The 22,197-nt window shown below is 38.0% G+C and overlaps 1 protein-coding gene across 1 annotated transcript in view; it reads right to left on the bottom strand.

Moving 5' to 3' along the window:
• Positions 1-2,815: 2,815 nt before the first annotated feature.
• LOC127677643 (vomeronasal type-2 receptor 26-like) overlaps positions 2,816-22,197 on the bottom strand; it is a 31,505-nt gene continuing 12,123 nt past the window's right edge. Inside the window, exons 3-6 of the mRNA XM_052172681.1 lie at positions 18,574-19,383; positions 10,441-10,665; positions 6,308-6,431; positions 2,816-3,708 (exon numbers count right to left, since the gene is read on the bottom strand). Coding sequence (XP_052028641.1) covers positions 2,816-3,708; positions 6,308-6,431; positions 10,441-10,665; positions 18,574-19,383 — 2,052 coding nt within the window. The remainder of the gene's footprint in view (positions 3,709-6,307; positions 6,432-10,440; positions 10,666-18,573; positions 19,384-22,197) is intronic.

Consider the following 22,197-nt stretch of genomic DNA (forward strand, 5'->3'; position numbering starts at 1 on the left):
CAACATTAAAATAAAAGTATAATTAAAATATAGGAATTGGTATTGTATACAAAATAATATTTTGGAAATTGTAAGACTGAAATGGTAAAAGCAGAATCAAATCTGGCCAGGAAAACTAAAGGACTGATGGGAGGAGAAGGTAAGATGTGTTCAACATGGAGTTTGTTCTTATATGAACATGGTGTAAAATCAGAAGGGATGGATTGGCATCCCTTTGTTCCCTATATTCTTTGCTTACATTCCAAATACTTTCCCCTTTCCAGTTTACCCCCTCCCCATATGTCCCATAAGTCCTCTTATCTCCACCCATTCTCTAATCACCCCTCCCATTTCTCTGTCCTGGTACTCCCCTACAATGATGGATCAAGCTTTTCCAGGATCAGGGCCCCCTCCTTACTTCTTCATGGGTGTCATTTGATATGCTAATTGTGTCTTGAGTATTCAGAGCTTCGGGGCTAATTAATATTCACTTATCAGTGATTGCATTCCATGTGTATTCATTTGTGATTGGGTTACCTCACTTAGGGTATTTTCCAGTTCCAACCATTTGCCTAAAAATTTCATGAATTCATTGTTTTTAATTGCTGAGTAGTATTCCATTGTGTAAATATACCATATTTTTTGTATCCATTCCTCCATTGAGGGACATCTGGGTTCTTTCATGCTTCTCACTATTATAAATAAGGCTGCTATGAACATAGTGGAGCATGTGTCCTTATTGCATGCCAGGGAATCCTCTGGGTATATGCCCAGGAGTGGTATAGTAGGGTCCTCCGGAAGTGTCATGCCCAGTTTTCTGAGGAACGGCCAGACTGATTTCAAGAGTAGTTTTATGATCTTGCAATCACACCAGCCGAGGAAGAGTGTTCATCTTTCTCCACATCCTCACCAACAACTGCTGTCTCCTGAGCCATTCTGACAGGTGTGAGGTGAAATCTCAGGGTTGTTTTGATTTGCATTTCCCTAATGACTAATGATGTTGAACATTTCTTAAGGTGCTTCTCAGCCATCCAAATTTCTTTCAGTCAAATAAAATATAGAGTATAATTTAAGAGACATTACACGTTGAATAATACTATTTATTGTTACATCCTGTGAGGTAGCAGATAGAGAGAAAGGAAAAGAAAATGTTGAATAATGAAGCCAGCGAACAGCCATGAAAAAAGAACACTATTTGAGATGAGGAAGCCCAGAAAATCCTAGATGGGATGAATAAAGAAAACTATTTTTATGTCATAAAATTAAAAGTTATCAGATAACTCCAACCAGGATGTGAACTTTCTGCCATCCACTTGGAACTGCCCCGGTGCTGTGCTTGGCTTTCAACACTGTGGTACATGGCTTCAAGAGAGAAACTGGCTCTGAGAAACAGGGATTTCTTTATACTAATGTAGTCCACCTGCCTGGGCAGATTTTCAGAGTGGGGTGTCATCCTTTATAAGGGACTAAAACCCCATGAGTGTACTTTGAACATAAGTATTTCTATGTCCATCAAATAATATCTTTGGAACAAACTTTACTATGCCTATATCAAAGAAGATTCCTATGGGAACTTCTCTGCTGTTTTTCTGGCCAAGTAAAAGCAACACTGTCTAATATAACATAAATTTGTGTAAGTGAAAGATAAGCAATAACTGAGAGACAAGTTAGACTTGAAATACCCTAAATGTGTTTTGATCTTAAGATGATATTGTATCAAACATTACAGTGCGCAAACACACTCATGATTTAAAAACAAAGGAAGACATAAATAAGCCTTGTTCCAAAATACAATGAACACCACTTTGGCCAAGTAGCCTTTGCAGTGCAGGTTTTTAACCATGGTTGAGCAATAATTCCTCCCAATGTTAAAAGGTCCAACTTCAGTTAGACCAGGGCTTGATCTGGCAATAATGTTTAAAACAACTCCTTAGATAGATTAAAGAAAATACCTGAAAGTTACATGGTCTAGGATATAAAATTCTATGATTCCCCATGTCCTGTTGATTCCCTGGCCTTATACCTCTTCTCCATGCCCACATTTACCATCAGATAGAGTATCTCCTTGAGAGTAGATTCCAAATGTTGTAAATGATATCAGCTTTCACTCTGTGAAGACAATGTGAAACTCCTGACTCTAGTAGAGAAACGAACTTCAAATGGAGGCTGTTTGCTCTCTCAGGAGATTCTATTCACTGATCTGTTATATAGGGTGAGGGTAAACCTATCTGTGTTTCCCTGTGACTCTTCCTAATCTTGTATCCATGTTGTTTCTTGCATCCATGTTGGAGCATAGAGAATAGCACAAAACATCCCAAGACTGTGAAACTTACATGATAAATTGTCTTCTTTGTCAGGCCTTTCAGAACAGAGAAACAGCAACCAAGAAATTTCTTTAGCGGAACTCATGATTACATTGGAATTTATTTGTCTTGAATATAAAGAGTCAGCCTGCATATGACTAACAGAGAAGAATCACATTTTACAACATCTGTTACTTTTGTTTCCACACAAATGATGTGTTCTCATTCTTAAACTTAATCTTTCCCAGTCCTGTTACATTGTTTATAAATGAAAAAAAAAACTGTGATTTAATGAAACATCCAGTAGACACACCTAAATTCACCTTGAGTAGTCAACTATCTGACCTTTGATTGCTGGGTTCATTGTGTCTAGTTGGCTCTAAGGAGTGCAGGGACAGGTGATTAAATTGCAGATGCCATTGTTTGGTGAAATGCATTGACTTCATACCACTCTTCATAACACATATTCTTTTGAATATACTGACATGATTCATTTGACACAAATCACAATAAATTCTGTTGTTTTAAAGAAGTCATTTAAAGAACCTTTTTCTGGAATGGCCATGTGACCTCAGTAGGATCATATAGCATTTGGGAAGAAACATGCATCCCAGTAATCCAGCACTGGAGGCCAGAATTGAAAAAATTTCCACAGCTACCATGGTTTTGCCTGTGGAACTCAGGTAAGTAGGTATAAAAGAAATCCACACACTACAGAAAACCAGCATGCTGAAGGTGATTGTTTTTGCCTCATTGAAGGTGTCAGGTAGCCTTCTAGCCAGAAAAGCAATAAGCAAGCTGAGACTGGCCAGAAAGCCCAAGTACCCCAGAACACAATAGAAAGCAAGGGTGGATCCCTCATTACACAAGAGGATGATTTTCCCATACTCTGACTGCATGTCAACATCAGGGAAGGGAGGATATGTTCCCAGCCAGACTGCACAGATGCACACTTGGATGATGGAACCACAGCATACTATAGCTTTTGAGAGTCGAGTTGCCATCCACATTTGGAAGGTGCTTCCTGGTTTGATGGCTTTGAAGGCCACAACGACAATGAAGGTCTTTGCCAAGACAGCAGAAACAGCAACAGAAAGTACAACCCCAAAAATCATTTTTCTCAAGACACAGGTGACTGTTCTAGGTTGGCCAATGAATATCAATGAGCAAAAGAAACAGAGCATTAAAGAAACAAGGAGGACATAACTGAGATTTCTGTTATTTGCTCTGACAATGGGTGTGTCCCGATAGTGGATAAATAATCCTAAAATCATTGCTGAAAAGGTAGATAAACTAATGGCCATTGAGAACAAAACAGCTCCCAGAGTATCTTCATGGGATAAAAATGTCATAACTTTAGGGAGACATTGATTCCTCTGCTTATTTGGATACTGATCTTGAGGACACTTGAAGCATTGAACCATATCTGAAAATGAGGCAGATTGTTTTGTTACATTCAACCCATAAATCTCCAGATATTCTTGAGAGAACTGTGTCTTACACCAAGAAATTGGTGGCTTCTCAAGAAAATGTCAGTGGACATATTCACTGAACCATGATATTGAAAAACAATAAATGAATATGTTATTTTTCTTCTGAGAGAAAAATACACATACACTGTACTCATAATATATTCAGAAAGTGAGTATACTTGAACAATATGAGAGATTGAGAAATCTGGAAATGATGTTGAGTGGAAATCAGACAATATGAAAATTATATTTGATTACTTATAAAAGAAAAAGTTGACTTTGAAGATTTTGCTATTTTCCTTTTTGTTCTATTTGTTTATTAAATATTATTTTTACTTGAGAACATCTTATATGCACATTATGTATTTTAATCAAGTCAACCACCAATTTCTTCCCCCTGCAATTCTTTCTCTCTATCCCTCCAAGAAGTTTTTCACCCATCTTTATTTCTGTTTTGCTTTGTTTTTCCCACTGAGTTAACTTCATGCTATCTGTATGCATATCAAGATAAGGGCATCAACCATAACATGGGCAGGACTACATATATGAAGCAAACAAACAAACAGACATCATGCTTTCTCTCCAGAACCCATCAATTGCCAATAGCTTCTAGCTAAAAGTGAGAGCTTATGATCCTGTCCCCCAGCCATGGTGGTATTTTGTCAGGCTTGATATGGCTTGATCTGGTACATGCTTCTGTGAGTTTATGTGTTCCTGGACATTGTCATTTTTGACAAATAATGCTTTGCTACATATCTCCTCTCTGTGGCTCTTATGACCTTTCTACCTTCTCTATCGTGGCACTCTAATCCCTGAGTGCTATTGGTTGTTATTATGGAAGGTGCCAGGAGACATCTAGGAGAAAGTAAGAACTAGCAGGTGACCTTTGAGGGAGTTTCACTCTGGACTGTAAAGTCACATGGATTTAACCTTCTAGGCAAGGCTGAAGGAATTACATAAGAGGAAAGGTCTCTGCTATTAATATGCTTTTCCTGTTATTATGCATACACACAACCACAGAGACACAGAGTCACACACTCATACATACACACAAACACACAGAGACACACAGATATAGTCAAAAACACACACTCACAAAAACACACATAACTCATAGACCTGCACATTGCTCACAGCTCCACACATCACTCATAGCCATGTATATCACTCACCACCCCAAACAGCACTCATAGCCCTACACATCACTCACAGCCCTGCACATCATTCACAGCCCACACATCACTCACAGCCCTGCCCATCACTCGCAGCCCTGTACTTCACTCACAGCCCACACATCACTCACATCCCCATACATCACTCATCCCCTGGGATCACCCAGTATTTGGTTATTCTGTGGCCTCATACTTGCTTACCATACCAAGGAATACATAATGAGAGCTCCCACAAGAATCAAAGTATTTCCAAAGAAACACTTAAATCATATAGGAAATACTTATTTAATAATAAGCAAATACTTATGGAGTTTCTACAGTTCACCATAGGAAGTGGTCCCTGGGTCCCAGTGTCCCAGTATCCCAGGGTTCCAGGAAAGCACTGCTATATCTGCCATCAATGTCACTCTGATACATTCTTTTCAGCAGTTGCTCTCACTTGACAAGTCTGTATTTTCTCTCAGATGTCTCTAAGTTTTATGACCTTAGCAATTTATTTGGCAATTTACATGGCTAATGTCCATGTAAAAACATTGCATATATTAATATTAATTGTGCATGACATTAGGTCATGCTCTATAATGCATCTCATAGTTTAGGGTATAGATGGCACACTCACTGTTTACAGTATACAGAGAGTGCTAACCTTACTCAATAATACTGCAATAGTTGTAATAGAACCAGTAGTGAAAACCAGGGAATCAGAGAAAAGAATCTTAAACTCAAAGCACATGTGCAGAGGACAAAGCTGGACCATTTACAGGAGAACACTCCTGTGGTCATAGTCACCCAGAAGGCTCAGCCTGGAGGATTGCTGGAACCCAGGAGTTTGAGATCAATACACACAGCATAGCAAATAAAACAAACAGATAAATATCAGTAACAAAAATGAATGTTGAAATCAATGTTTTTGTTTGTTTTTTGTTTTATTTTTCAAGATGGGGTTTTTCTTTTCAGCCCAGGCTATCTTGTAACTCACTTTGTGGATCAGGATTGCCTTGAACTCAGAGAACCACTTACTGAGAGTTGGCATTAAGAACTTTGCCGCCTCCACCTAGCATTAACTTGTTTTGGATTTGGTTTTTTTGAGACAGGGTTTCTCTGTATAGCCCTGGCTGTCTTGGAACTCACTCTGTAGACCAGGCTGGCCTTGAACTTAGAAATCCACCTGCCTCTGCCTCCCAGAGTGCTGGGATTACAGGTGTGTGCCACCGCCACCACCATCTGGCCAGCATTAACTTGTTTTAAAGTATTGAGAATCAGTTACATAAATATAACCTGGTCTTCACGGGTTCTGTTTCACGCCTACCTAGTGGTGCATCATTTCCATATTCAGAACCATTTCTAGAAATTTCCAAATTCAGAACCATTTTATAAATACCTGTTTCATTTGTAATCTCTCCAGCTGGACATGGGACACAATCATAACAACAGAAAGTATTCCAATCGACTTGTGTTTTGCTAAATCCAAGCAGACAAGTTTGGCGGCAAACAGAAAAAGCAGCCTGTATAGAAGACATGAAAGGAGCAAAGGCAGTCAGCTCATGACATTCAGGATTATCATCCAGATGGTAAAATTCAGCAGGACATCTGTGTACTGTAACAACAAAGAAGTACCATGCTTTTAGAGAGTGTGAAGTCAAAGTGCCCTTTTTTCCATTTCCCTAATTCTCTTTTTGAACTCTTGCTTTATTTTATTTCATTGTTTGATTGATATTCTTGCTTTCATTTATTTACATTTATTTATTTCATATATTTTGATCATGTCCTTCCCTTCTCCCATATCTGTCCAGGTCCTCTCCCTCAGTCAACCTGCCCAAATTTGAGTTCTTTCTCAAGAAAACAGACTGAAGTCCCCAAAACTCAACTAAGCATCAAAACCTTGAAAATAAAATACAACAGCACAAAAAGAAAAAGAAATAAAAACAAAACTATAACCAAATAAAAGTATGTATGTATTGTGGATTTCCTTCTTGTGCTTCCCAACTACTCCTGGATATGAGACCTGCCTTGGGGTGGTTGATGTAACCAGTGTTTCGCATTAGATAAAACTTATCAGGTCTCTTGAAGACCATATTGTTCCACATTACTCCATATCACCTCTTTTTATCAAATCACAGAGATGTTCATGATGACCACTTCCAACAATAAGGATATGAGTATGCATATAGTTTTACATTCAAATCCAGAAATATCTGTCACAGGATATTTAATCACACTGTAAACCCTGAGATTGTGTAATTTACTGAAAAATCTGTTTCTAGTTGTGGTATGGCTCAACCATATAATATATCCTTAATCCCAACTAAAGTAGGTAATGTTAGTTTGTAGAGTAAAGCACCCATGATTGAAAGCAACTTTTAATTGAGGGGCAGGTAAAGTTACAAATCAGAGAAAGATTTGACAGAATTGAGTCAGAGATAGGAAACACCCAACTCTCATTAGAATAGACAGGAGGGAGAAGAAATTTGCTGGGGTGCTAGCTTCTACAATCAGGAACTATGGTGGGACACAGTAACAGATGAAGGACAAAGGATGAAAACCTCTGGCCATTAAAACTCTCTTACTGTTTGGAGGCCCAGAAACTGATGGCTTCTGGCTATTTATTTCTCTCTATTCTGGTGGTAGATGCTGATGGCTTTTGGCAATTAACTTGGTTTTGCTTATCCAAGGCCAAAAGCTGATGACTTCTTGCACTTGAGTCCTGCTGCAGGAGGTGATTAAGAAAAGAAACTTAGTTACTTGGGCTCATTAGACATTGACTCAGGGACCTGTTGCTAGGCAGGCAAGAGGCTCAAATTTGGATAACTCTTCCCTATCCAGAAAGAAAGAAGTAACAAAGAGAAGAGAGATAGAAAGAGAAGTGAGGGTGGGGGAGGGAGAGAGAAGAGAGAGAGAGAGAAGAGAGAGAATTGAGGGAGGGGGAGGGAGGGAGGGATGAAAGGAAGGAAGGAAGGAAAGAAGGAAGATAGGAAGGAAACAAAAAAGGAAGGAAAAGGAAAGAAAAGGAGTGAAGGAAAATGAAAGAAAAAAGAAGAAGGAATAAAGAAAGGAAGGAAAGAAAAGAAGAAAAGAAAAGAAAAAGAAAGAAAAGAAAAGAAAAGAAAAGAAAAGAAAAGAAAAGAAAAGAAAAGAAAAGAAAAGAAAAGAAAAGAAAAGAAAAGAAAAGAAAAGAAAAGAAGAAAGTCAAAGTAAGGGGTTCAGACAGACAAACACACATTGGGAGAAACAGAAAGAGGCTACTCCAAGCCTTTATTTTTGCTTTCACTTTTTATTTTTTTTACATTTTTAGTTACAAAAACCTATGTAAAAATACCTCAAACATAAAATGTTTAAAAAAGGGAATTACAGCAGAAAGGATATTATAAAATCAAAGCAGTGTTTCATTGTATCAGTTCAGTATAAGTTCAAAGAGCAGTTTCATATGGCCTTGCTTTTCCAAAGTGAACACCTGTGGGATATTTCTTGGATCTATCATTGAATAAATTTTTTTCTCATTGATCATTAATTTTTTCTAGTCCTGTTTTTTTTCCTAGCACAATTAGTCCATGAAACATGAAGGTATTCATTGCTCTATTTGCAACTTTTATTTTATAGGACCCTTGAGAATACTTGTATCAATTTAGGAGCTCTTTAAAATCATGATCAGCAATTAGAAAATCAATTCATTAAAACAGCTTTATTACATAAAAGTACATCTTGATATTGATTCTGAAGGAAATGTACCCAATAGAATGTGTAAATACATAGAAAATCCCTGAGCTAAGTAATACTGTGAGGAAAGAGGAGCAAAATCTAAGTCAAATACTCTGGAGTCTTTGCCTTTCAGAGTGCACCCATTACAACCACTGAAACCTCTGGGTTATCTCCAGAAATTTTACCCACTTGTCATAGCATTTCCTAGATTGCTTGTTAGATACATGAAGGAATAGTGCATGAGGGTTGGGGGAGGGGCAATGAGTTTTACTTGTGCAACTTGTACAGAGACAGGTAGTAAAGAGTACAAGCTAGACACAGGCAATGACAGAACCAGGAGGACTTGAGAAGGATACAGATGATCAGAATATATTGCCAAACTTAGTATGAAGCAAAGCAGAGCAAATTCAGTCAGAAACTGAGAGAAGTCAGATTGAAACAGTCATCTTGAAGAAGACATTGAGCCAGAATACCTGAGTTGAACCAGCCAGCCAGAACTCAGAAAGAGGTAGAGATGGGGAACTTCTTCAACATTAAGTCTCAAAGACTGTAAACATTCTAGAACTAGAATAGACTATAGGAGTCTAGAAGCATCCTGAAATAGAATTAGGATAGCAGATGGAGGCAGTAAGCCTCAGAGATGACAATTAACTTCATAAAAATCAAAATTATATTTAGAAATCCTTATTTGGAGAGACTGGTTTTATCCATATGTCTTTATTTTATTTATTTTCCGAAGGCAGTTACTCCCACTAAATCCTTGACCGCTATGATCCATCGAGATAGCTGTCCAAGATGTTGTTTCTTTTTCCTTTTTTTCTTTTTTCTTTCTAGGTAAGCCATGGGTTTATCTGATCATTTCAAGAATGAAACAATCTGAAGAATTAATCCAAAATGAATAAGTAATTCTTATAGTGATTCGTAGGCAGAAAGTTCTGGTATTCAGCATTAGAAAGGACAAAATAAAGGCACTCTCAGCCTGATGGCATTCTGCATTCCCTTAACCCTGTTCTCTGAGGAATTCCACTCTGAACACAGCACACAGTGGTGTGTGTAGCTTGGCTGGGCAAGGCCACTCTGGAGACTCAACTCCATATTCCTATGGCCATCAGTATCATATGGCATGCCCCACACACTAGCGTTCTGGCTGGAATCTGCCTCCACACGCACCTGGCTACAGCCAGGATTGCCCCGCCCCTTGGTTACCAAGTAACCAGCCAGATAACCCAGCTTACTCTAAATGGATACTTCCAGCCCCTCCTGGATCCTTTTATCCTGCTTCATTCTCTGTCTCTCTGACTCTCTCTCTCTCTCTCTCTCTCTCTCTCTCTCTCTCCCTGCCTCCCCCCCCCCCCCCCCCGCTCTTTCATTTACTCTTGACTCTATCTCTCTTATTCTCTTTTACGTGGTCATGGCCATCCCTTATCTCTCTATCTTCTCTTTCTCCTTTTCTCATTTTATCCTTTTAATAATAAAACATAAAACTATGAACTGTCTCTTTTATTAAACTGACCACATAAAAAAAGGAGCATGCCTCAGCATTTCCAGCCACCATGGGAAAGGATCCATGCCAGCCTCCTGTCAGCCTGCTGAGCCCCCTCAGAGCTAAGCAGCTTCATTCATAACAGCTATTCAGGACTGTGTGAACAGCCAGGCCCACTAGCCCTGTCCAGTGGGGCCTTCAATATGTTTGGTCCTGCTGGTTTTCCTATCCCCTCAGAATCTGCATGCCAGATTTCTCCTATGAAGGACCTGCTGCCACCTTCACTCACACACTCTCCTTTTTTTCCCACAAGAGGTGACTTTAAAGATACTCACCTGATTGTGGAGTTCACCTAAATTTATGAGTTTGTCGTTTAGGGAAAGATGCTGAACACTGTGAGATTCAAAGACAAACTCGCCAACTTTCACTTGAGCTTTGGTACCACTCTGCAGAGACTGGTAATTAAAGATGTCAAGCTTGGTTGCTGAAACTTCATGATTCACAGCATTCTCCTCATTGATGTTTCTCCCACCTTGGCCCTTTTGTAAGAATGGATGGAGCTGAAAAAGAAAATAGCTGTCAGAAATTGCATTATAACTCACTGGGATGCAAATAAACCTGGTTACTATAATTGCCTTCTCTTTCACTCACTGTATGTTCCTGTGGCTGATTTTTGTGTCATTTATCAAATATTTATAATAAGGCTAGTGCGTGTAGGTCTATAGGTAGACATTAACATAGTTATATGCTTTTCACCAACTCTATCACCACTATTCAGATTTGATTTCTGAACTTTTCTCAGTCACTTATTGATGAAAGGAGGACCCTGGCAGCCAGATTCTAATTTTTTAAAATTACAATTTAAAAAATTATGAAAAATAAAAACAATTTGAATGAGGTGTTTTAAAATTTTGCTTAAGTGTTTTTCAGAAAAACCACAATTTTTCGCCACTATAAATGACTCAAGAAAATTCAAACCAAATAAAATTTTCAATTTTAAAATATGAAATTTGTAAATAAGGAATGAAGCAAAAGAAGAACATCTGTGGTACAGAAATGTATAGGAAATTGTGATGGAGTGCTGCAAAGGTGGATGGGAGTCAGAGAGAATAGTGTAGGGTAAGTTGACCAAACCCAAAGATTATGAAGAAGTCATATATAGCTACAACTTCAAGCTGCTTACAAAGAAAAATGCAACTTAAAAAGAATTTAAACAGAGGTATTACAGTTTACTAAATATAAAATATACTTGTGGAAGTTTAAGAAGGCCCCACAAGACCCCAAGACAATGCAGGTTACAATCATTGCCTTTGGTTACATATAAGAACCAGATAGCAAGACCGTGCTACTCAAGACACCACGTATCTTTGCTGCAGGACTCAGCAGTGAGGCTACAACTAATGTGAAAACGTTCTCCCTGTTATCTATTCTGCTTGTCTGTCTGTCTGGCACATTTTACTCTGGCAGAAGCTGAACTACAAGCTGCTGAGGAAGTAAAGTCAGCAGAGGCCTTTCCCAACTGTAGACCTTGCATTCTATAATACCCACTTTGCAGACATGATGTACATAATGAGAAAATACTGGCACAACTGTTCTGGGAATAAATAACTTCTTGCTCATGGTATTTGAGGATGTCCTTACAAAAAGGCCTCATGCCTGTTACTACAAACCTATTTAAGATCAATGTGTTTGGAGATCAGAAGTCCTATGGGTGTGCCTACTACTTCTGTTTGGATGAGAAGATACATTATTGAATTTCCTCCTGAATATTTATATACATGGAATCCTACTATTGTCAAATTATATCAGAGAATTTTTCTATGCCAAGAATACCAGTGCTTGAGGAAAGAAATGACTATTGATGGTTCATGTTGAAATAGGAGAGCGATGAGACGATTCCCAAATCATGGGAACAATTGGGAAAGTGGGGATGGAGAAAATGCACTAATCAGAATCAGGACATCCATGAAATACTGTCTCTTAGGTATAATATTTCATGGCACTCAGGAGCTTTTGGTAACTAAGTTTGCCTGTATAGAAACTGAACAAGATTGAGCGCATAAAAATGTTTAACCTCAGACGAGGGAGGACGTTTATGGGGTCAAGCCCATCACATGAGCAATGTAAGAATTTAAAAGATTCTAAAGGAGAGGGAGGCTTTGTTGTCTGAAATACCAACACGTTGAATTCCTTCTGCCTCTTTGGATATCTGCATATTGATGCCCATATTAAAGGCCCTGTGGGTCATAAATCCAGTGGGTCATGGAAGAAATCACAAATCAAAAGATATGAATATAGAATAGGGAGATAGTGGAAGACTGGAGGTTCTGTGAGTATGAAGAGAGCTAAGATACTGAGAGAAATGTGTGTGAAGAAAAGCTTGTTGTAACTGTCAAAGAATACATTTTTAACAGACTATATAAGTTAGATATACATATAACTCCATCTAACCTTATAATTCAATCTAAAAACAAACAAACAAACAAATAAAAAACAATTCTCTGAAGAATTAAGTGAAAAATATCCCTTCCTCAGAGAAGAGAATGATTTACTTTTAAGGTTGAATCAGCAAAATTCTCTCCTCTTAAAGTGATGGAAAAATGAATATAATCACATTTAAAAATAGTTGCGAGTAAAATTTTATTCATGTTCCAGCCTTCTGTAACAGTTAAAGGAAACTTTCACAGAAAAGGAAAATTGTGTTATCAGAAAATGAAACTGACTCAGAGACAAGAACAGCAAAGAAGCAGAATAACACTGTAAAATTGAGTGTTGTATCTTCTTTATCTTTGTAGTAGGCTCTAATCTGCTCAAAACCACAAAGTGAATGCAATACAACCTGGGTATATCTTTAGATGTATGAAACACTTGCCAACACTGCTACAACAGATAGAAAAGGGGAAGCAGAAGAGTTGCCAAATGTGCCAGCATTACTGATAAGCAGTATTTGTAAATGTGTCTTGAACATGTTTGAAAACTACCAGAATATTTTAAGTATAACTGATAATTCTTAGAGAAAAAGTCAAATTGAACATATTCAATTGAAACTCATGAAGTCAGATAAAAAGATGAACAAAAGGATTCAATTGCCCCCATATAGAACATTCTCACATGATAGAAGGTACTAAAATGATTAATAGTGAATTTAAGGTGAGTTCACAAAATGCATGAATTTAAAACAGAAACAAATTAGAGGGAAATACTACACTCAACCAGCCAAACAAAAAACTGTCAAGACTTGACTGTGTGCTAGTTAACATGAAATCCACAGGGAGAGTCAATGTCCCTGACAAAAAACATGCAGGAAATATGGGGCACTGAGAAAGAACAAATTTCTTAGAAATAAAAATCAAGATAATGGGAATAGAACAAGGAGAAGATCCTAGCTTGAAGGCCCACAATAAACACACTCAAAAAAGAAAAAAATTCCTAACTCCTAAGGAAAAAGAATGCCTATAAAGGTACAAGAAATATATAGAACACAAAATAGTTTGGAACAGAAAATAAACTCACTTTGATATACAATAATAAGAACACTGAAAATATAGAACATAGAAAGAATAATAAATGTTTCAAGGAGAAAAGGCCAAGTAACTTACACAGGTAGACCTATTCAAATTGCACAAGTGGAAGACACTAAAAACCAGAACGTTCTAGGCAATTACATTGTATATTTGAAGATACCACAGATGCCCAGATCACTATACCCAGCAAAACTTGCAATCACCATTGATGGAGAAAGAAGATATTCTGTGATAAACACAAATTTAAATAATATCTATCCACAAATTCATTGCTACAGACGATGCTAAAATGAAAACACCAACGCTAGGAGGTAAAATATGCCAATGAAAACCTAGGAAATACATAACCTCACAGCAGAAAAACCAAAGAGGGAAGTATGCAGAAAAACAGTCATATACTCATACTCAAACATACAACCACTTCTGGCATCCAATTTTAAAAAAGCATCATTGATATCTCTTAATATCAATGGACTCAATTCCTCAATAAAAAGACACAGGCTAACAGAATGGGTCTGAAAATAGGATCCAACATTTCAAAGCATATATGAAACACATCTCAAAATCCAGATAGTTGTTACCTCGAGTAAAGGCTTGGGTGTAACTACCCAAAATTACATCAAATGGGTTAGCTGGAAGGGAAGCTGGGGATGTAAGGGAAGGCAGCAAAAAAGAGATGAAGACCAAGATAACACCTGCTATTCAAGGTCTCAAAGTTTAATGAAGAATATATATAGGCAGCTGGAAAAGTCTAGAAGTTTCTCAGCAGAATCAGTTCAGTTTCTCCACAGGTGGCTAGTGTTTTTCAGAAGATTGCAGGTCCTTGAAGAATAGGCTTCACCTTTGTCTGAGCACTCCACCCCAGGTGGAGGGGATTATGACTGACCCAGGAGTTCCCACCCAAAGGCTGGGAGAGGAACTTTAAATTGGTCAGATGTCAATCAAGTTCCTGCCAGGTGGCTTGGCATCTCAATAAGTCTCTTTACATCTCCTTCCTTTTTAGTAGTTTTAAGATGAAAAGATAACCAAGTGGAAAGTCATCTGTCAAAGGACGGTGGGCATTAACCATGGTGGGGGTGAAGTAGTAGCCTGGTCCTCCTAATACTTTATGGTGTCTTTTTATGGAGGAGGGTGCTTAGGCTTCCTTGTCATTTGTTAGTCTAAGGAACACCTTTAAACACCAACCTCTATGCAACCAGGTGTGATCTACAGAGGACTCAGACACAGAAAACATGGTCCTCCCTTTGCAGTGCTTTCCCTCGCACCTCCTACTGGTGTTTGTGTCTGCTCATAAGCAGACACACAGAGATGTGAGTTCTATGTAGCTCTAGTAAGAGATCCACTTGTATGGGTTTTGATGTCAGAGATTCTATTTATTGCCAAACACCCTGCAAGGATCTTTAACAGACATACCAATTTTCAATCCAGGTGAGCCTGAGTGGAGACAACCAAACTGCTTAAACTATAAGGTAAAGAGTTAGAAGCAAAACAAAATTAATTTATCTGCAGAGATCCCAAGGCATCCAATTAGGTTGTAAATTAGCCAACTTTGAACTGTGCCACGGCTGTTTTTAATTCTTCTGTCACTTTGAACTCCAAGGTCTAATATTTTCTAAGTCTATTCTGCTGGCCTATGATCTCAATGACAGGGAAAGCCAGCACATGAGAATTATCCTGTCCTTCCCTTTGAGCCTGACTTACACCTCTTTCTTTTAGTGACTGGTGCATCCCAGGATCACTGCTCCTTCCTGTACTTGATACCCTTTTTAGCTCCTGTAGCTCATTAGTTAATTTCTACAACTTAATTTCAAACTCCAATTTATGTAGTTGCATCTTCATCTGGGTATCATCTCGTACAGTAAAGATCATAGGCAGAGCAGAAGGTGCACTAGGAGGCCAATCCTCAACATAATATTTGGCAGCTCCTTCATCTGAATGAGCTTTCTCCTCTAATGTTAGTTCATCAGCAGTATCTCTATATCTTTCTAATTTAGGGTTGAGAGGAACCTTTTCTGAGAAAGTCCTCTCTGGCAGACTTCCATCTTGAGATTCCTCAAATTCTCTCTGTGTACTGTCTGATGCCTGTGAGTTCTCTTTATCAATAACATATTTTATAAGCATCTAGAGGCAGAGGGTAGTATTATCTGTCTTGGAGGCTCCTAACATTTTTCCCATTTTTCCCAGGTTCTCTTATCTAAAGTTCTTCTTTCTTGGAACCATGGGCAACAAGAATCTATCTGATCTAAAAAAAACCTTCAAACCAGTGTTTTTCAAACCCTTCTTCTTTTGCCTGAAGCAGCTCTTGAAGGCTGCAGACAAACACCTATAAAGCTCCTATCCCATTTTCCACTGTTAACCCCTAAGCTAGTACAGTGCTGGGTAAACACTGTCCCACTTAGTCTGTATCTTTCTGCACCTACAACAACAGCTTAAAAAGATGATATTTTAGATTAGTGCTAGTATTTAACTCCTGTAGTTGCTCACTGTTCATAACTATATTAGGAATGGTAACTCTGTTCCTGAAAAGACTTACATGCACATAGCTGCTGAATAGCAAACCTTGATGGAAGAAAAAGTAGTGACTATGATAAATCTGGATTATCAGAGGAAGGTGGATTAGTAAAATGGAGGTTAGGAAGTGGCCCAACCATTGACCTGTTTAAAGCATATTAAATTATAAAGACTGAGTGTGTGTCTTTCATTTGAGGACCCAGAGATTTAGGGAAGGTAGTGCGGAATGTGCTGCCAAAACATATTTAATTATTTAATTCTACACATCCTAGCACAGGAGAAACTTTCTAAACAGAACACAGATAGGACCTCATGACAGCAAAAAAAGCTTATGAGAGACAAATGACAACATCAGTAGAACAAAATGTCAGTCAACAGAATGGAAAAGGATTTTTTACAACTCTAAATCTGACAGAGATATAATTCACAAAATATATAAAGAACTGAAGACACAAGGCATCACCAAACCACAAATCTAATTTTTAAAATTAGTTATGGACTTAAACAGAGAATTCTCAATAGAGGAATCTCAAAGGTGTGAGAAACATATAAAAATAATATTCGTCATCCTTATTCATTAGGGAAATGCAAATCAAAATTAGTTTGAGCTTCTATTGTACACATGTCAATATGGCTAAAATCAATGATAAAATGATGGCTTATGGTGGCAAGGAAATGGATCAAGGGGAACACAATTACATTGATTAAGGGAGTGCAAACTTGTATAGCCACTCTAGAAACAATTATGATAGGTCCTCAGAAAATTGGGAATCTATCTACCTCAAGACACATCTATACCACTGTTGAGCATATACTCAATGGACACTATATCTTACCAAAAGGAAAGTTGATCAATTAGTTCATAGTATCATTGTTTAAAATATTAGAAAACTAGAAGCAAAGTAGATGTTTTTCAGTGGAAGAATGGATAAAGAAAATGTGGTCTATTTGCATAATGGAATACTACTCTGGAGAGGATAAATAACAAGGTGAGTTCTTGGGGTTGGGGTAGACTTGTCAAATGAATATCACTGGGAATGCAAAAGATTTGTTGGGTAGGCTAGAGGGTGTGTGGAGATGGGAAAAAGAAGGAAAAAAATTGGGAAGGGCAGGACACAGGAAGAGGGTATGGACAGAGAGACACAGAGAGAGATGGAATATTGGGGCATTGAGAGTCGATGTCAAAACTAGTGAAATGGAAGTTCCAGAAACCTATGAGGGTCACCTTAGTGATAACATAGTAATGGAGGATATGGAACCTGAAATGGCCATCTTCTGTAACCTGGAAAGCTCTCAGTGGTACATGTGGGACACCAACCCATTCACCAAACCTTAGACTCAGAATGTGTTCTGACTGCAAGATGTACTGGGGCAATGGTGGCTCAGAATGTGTGAGACTGACCAACCAATGACTGGTTTAACTTGAGGCTCAAGACATGAGGCAACCCATGAAAGACACTGCCTGGATTGCCAGGAATCTGAAGCTGGGTGGCTCAGAGACCTAAGAGAGAACCAAATGCCATAGAACACAATGACAGCAACAAGTCAAAGAACAGAATTCTAAGGATATCCTGCTATAGTCATAGAGCAGGAACTAGTCCAGTTCTCATCAAAGAGGCTTCATCATGCAACCAAGGAGAGACTGTACAGCCCAGACTGGCTTCAAACTCATGACCCTTCTGCCTCAGCCTCCTGTAGGCTGGAGAACAGGCATGGATTATATTGTCTATTCTCAGAGAAGCTATGTCTTCTTCTAGGTTCTGTTTATCAAAACAAAACAAACTTTTGGCATCAAAGGTTCCTAAAACCCTTAAAATATGCCACATTTGCACTTCTACAAGTCTCCTCTGTTGTGTATATCATTACTTCACAGAACATTAAAAGCAGTAATAAAAGATGTGAAAATTAAATAACATAAATATTATGTTTTGAATTTTCTTAAACTAGAAATACCATTTTCTCAACATCATGAACATATTGAGATATGTTAGCTCATTAAAGAAATCACAAAAGAGATGGTCAGCCATGGAATTTGTGTTGCATTTGTAGAAAAGGGTCCAGTATTTACTTCTGGTGTTGTAGTAGGCTGGTACCAATTATTATTAAGTATCACATTGACACGTGTTGTCCTTGCATTTGGTGACACTCATGACTTTCTGACACTTGTCTCTCTCATCCTTTGCTTTGCTGTTTTTGGTAGAAATGTTAGCTCAACTTTAAACCCTAGGACATGTTTTTTTTTTCTATTTCTTTATGATACCTAATGTTTATGAATAAACATGAAAATGTTGAGAAGGAGAACGTAACATAAAGAAGCATGCAAGCATAAGGAATGCATTTCTAACATTAACTATGACAGATTAGGAACCAAAATGCAGATATTAAAAGCAAGCACCCAATATTCTAGGAAAACATAAACATAGCTATTTTTACCTTCCATGGGAGAGGAGCCTGGAGTCCACTTTTATCCAGTGACTCTCCATTCACTCTGAGTGACAGCTCCTCATGGAGTGCATGGGCAATGGCATACACAGCTGCATGGACTTTGTAGCTCAAGGGTGAGGTACTCATATCCCAAACCTTCACAGATCGTGTGCTCAGGCTGCCATTTTGCTCACATTGACTTAGTTCCTTTACTCCATGCTCATAGAAATGTGGACATTCAAATAAAATCGACCACACACATTGGATAAAGATATCATGAGGGTATTTTCTAGGTTGAACACTTCTTTGAAAATCCTTGAATCCCAGAATTTCATCCTTGTGAACTGAAAATGATAATGCTCCACCAAAGGATGTATAAATTCGATTTTGTTGAAAGGGTAATGTGATGGTATACCAATCAGAAGTTGTGATCCAGACATTACCAAAAACAGCAAAGCAAAGGATGAGAGAGACAAGTGTCAGAAAGTCATGAGTGTCACCAAATGCAAGGACAACACGTGTCAATGTGATACTTAATAATAATTGGTACCAGCCTACTACAACACCAGAAGTAAATACTGGACCCTTTTCTGAAAATGCAACACAAATTCCATGGCTGACCATCTCTTTTGTGATTTCTTTAATGAAGAGTTCTCCCCTCATATCATCTGGAACCACCAGACCAACCCAGACCCAAGTGAAGTATAGCAGCAGTTGAATAATTCCCTGGTACAGAGCTGCAGTGTGCACAGGAAACTGGTAAGCAGACTTGAGCTGGACTCTGGTCCCAAGACTCACATCAAATGGAGCATAGCTGATCTGAACAGAAAGAAAGTTACTGTATAAGTCAAGACAATTAGATTTATTTTCAAATGATTTGGTTTACCTTTTCTGCTTATGCACTTAGGAGATATTGAACAGTTAAATAACTTTACTAGGTAATACCAATTTGTTACTTATGTCACTTACTCTTTACAACATACAAAATATACAGTTTTCTTTGTCCGTTTATAGAACATATGAAAAAAAGGCAACAGAGTGTCTATCTCCTGATCTCCATTCAGGTAATACCAGTCAAATACCACCAGTTGCAAATCTGCCACTTCAAAACTTTCATCTTCCTGATAATAGAAGTGGAGAAACATTAACACTAAAGGTCTTTTACTTGATGTCACAAATCCATAACAAACTAATAAAGAGGAATCTATGGAGCATTGTAAAATCCACTATTGATGTTCCTAAGTCTTTTGTCTCTTTTAATCCATAGTCAACTATCTTAAAATAAGCTTGCTTAGGTTAGAAGGCTGACTGTCGACCTCAGTGATTGTTATAAAGTCTCCTTTGACAGGACTGTCTGGTCACCCCATCATGTTGCTATCCTTCTTACCAGAAAATGTCAGCTGAGTTGTCTACAGTGCCATTCCTATGGACTTTAGGGCATCACCTTTGGGATAGGGGACAGGATAGAGCATTAATTACCTAATCTGCTATATGAAATGACTCACTTCTATTAATCTAATACTGGCATAAAACATTCCTTTTCCTATGTATATGTTCTTTAATGAGTTCCAGGATTCTTACTTTAGTCTGGGAGTATATTTCCAAGGATTGGCCAACACATTTTGTCTGACTTACTGAATCTTCTATCTCTCTCTACACTGGTGGTATCAGAATATACTGGTATTCATGGCTCAGACTGGAAGTTGGTCTCCTTTCCATACAAATTCCCTAAATAATAATCTCCTAAAATCAGATGCCCCCTAGGTCATGCCGTAAACTACATTTCATGCCCTGGTTCTATGCACTGACTTCTCCAAAGGCATCTGAGTTTAGATGTTTAGTAAACATTTCACTTATTGGACCCAAAATCATGATAATTGAATACAGACACTCAATATATATGTTAATTGATTGGGAGAAAGTGTTGGATGTGGAGAAGAAAAAGTAATGCAAAACAAGAAATCACAAAATGAAGAAAACATGAATACTTTGAGGAAGAATACAGTGGCATAAAGAAATACTCTATATTTAGTAAATGCACAAAAGTAAGAAATGTAAATAGGTGACACATGACAATAAAAATTTTATATTAATAAACTCATATAACAAGTTTCTGAGTTCCATGAAATAAATTAATTAATAAAACATAATTTGAATTATGTTTTCTGAATTAACAAATTATGTTAAATCAATATATATCTAAAAATCTGAATGAAATACTTTTCAACCATAAATTTAAAAAATATGTCAAAATGTGACAAATGAAATTCAAAAAAAAAAAAAAGGCAAGGGTCTGTGCTAGAGACCTGTTGTCCTTCTCACAGGACAAGTCCAGGGTACTTTTAGAGTTGAATCCAGGTGTTGCTCTCAGGAAGATGCTGTTCTTCAGGGAGATGGACTGAAAAAACTGAAGAGCTATACTTTGTCACTCTCTATGACTCAAAGGGCTATGGCACACTGTCCTCTCAGGAGAGAACTGATCATCTAACACTGACCTACTGTGGGGGCTGAGAATGTGGAGTGACAGCACCTCACAGAGTCTGGAGGAAAGTGAACAGGCCTGGATGAGGTTGCCTCAGAGGAAGGGGTCAAAACAGAAGGTCACAATGGCAAGACACTGAATAGTTATGTAAGAAGAGGTTTGGCTCAGGTAGTTTATGGAGGGAAGATTTAATTCACTGTTTTGGTGTCTGGGAGCTAACCTCAACATCAAATTATGACTGTAGAGTCCAATAGACCAAAGTCAGTGCTGAGGAGACTGAAAAACAATTTATAATGCTATACATGCATGAAGATGTTATGACAAATCCATTGTATTGTAGTATATATATCATGAGGCTGAAAGGTCATTAGTGGGTTTGAAGTGCTTGCTTTACAAGCAGAAGTGCCTACAGTAGAATCTTCAGCATCCCCATAACAAGTCAGACATGGCTCTGAGTGCGCGTACGCTAACATGACAGGGTGGAGACAGGTAAATCCCTAGAGCTTTCTGACTAGTCAGCTCAAAATCTCAACCTTCTGATTCAGTATCCTGATTCCAAACAACAGTGGAGAAAGTGATGAAGGAAGAAATTCAGGTATACTGACATGCCTACCTACATAGTCCTGACATACATCATATGTGCCACACATACCACACAAACACACATACACACACATGTACATGGTCAAATACAATCACACACCTATGCACACATACACATTCACACAGGCAAACACACTGAAAGAGAGAGACAGAGACTGAGACTGAGATAAAGACATAAAGGGGGAGAGGGAGACTCAGAGAGAGACAAAACAAATAACTATGGCATCTCCATGAGGCCATAATTCCTCAGTATTAGGAATCAAAGAGAGTAAGAAAAAAGGCATGAGTTACTCTGTACCATAGAGTAACCAATATTCACAAAAAACATAAACAAGGCTCACATAAGCAGGTACATGCAATAAGATAATCAATTCTGAATCTAAATAGAACCTAGCAAACAGGCCTTAGGTGGAGAAATTTTAAAATATGGAGAAAAACTAAAGGAAAAAGAGATACCTAAATAAACCTGATAATTACTATTCAAGAAGTCAAATGAAAACCCACTATAGAACAACCTTTGTAAATTTTCTTCAACTTAAAAATGTGCT

Source organism: Apodemus sylvaticus, chromosome 2, assembly GCF_947179515.1.
Source record: "Apodemus sylvaticus chromosome 2, mApoSyl1.1, whole genome shotgun sequence".
Classification (NCBI taxonomy): domain Eukaryota; kingdom Metazoa; phylum Chordata; class Mammalia; order Rodentia; family Muridae; genus Apodemus; species Apodemus sylvaticus.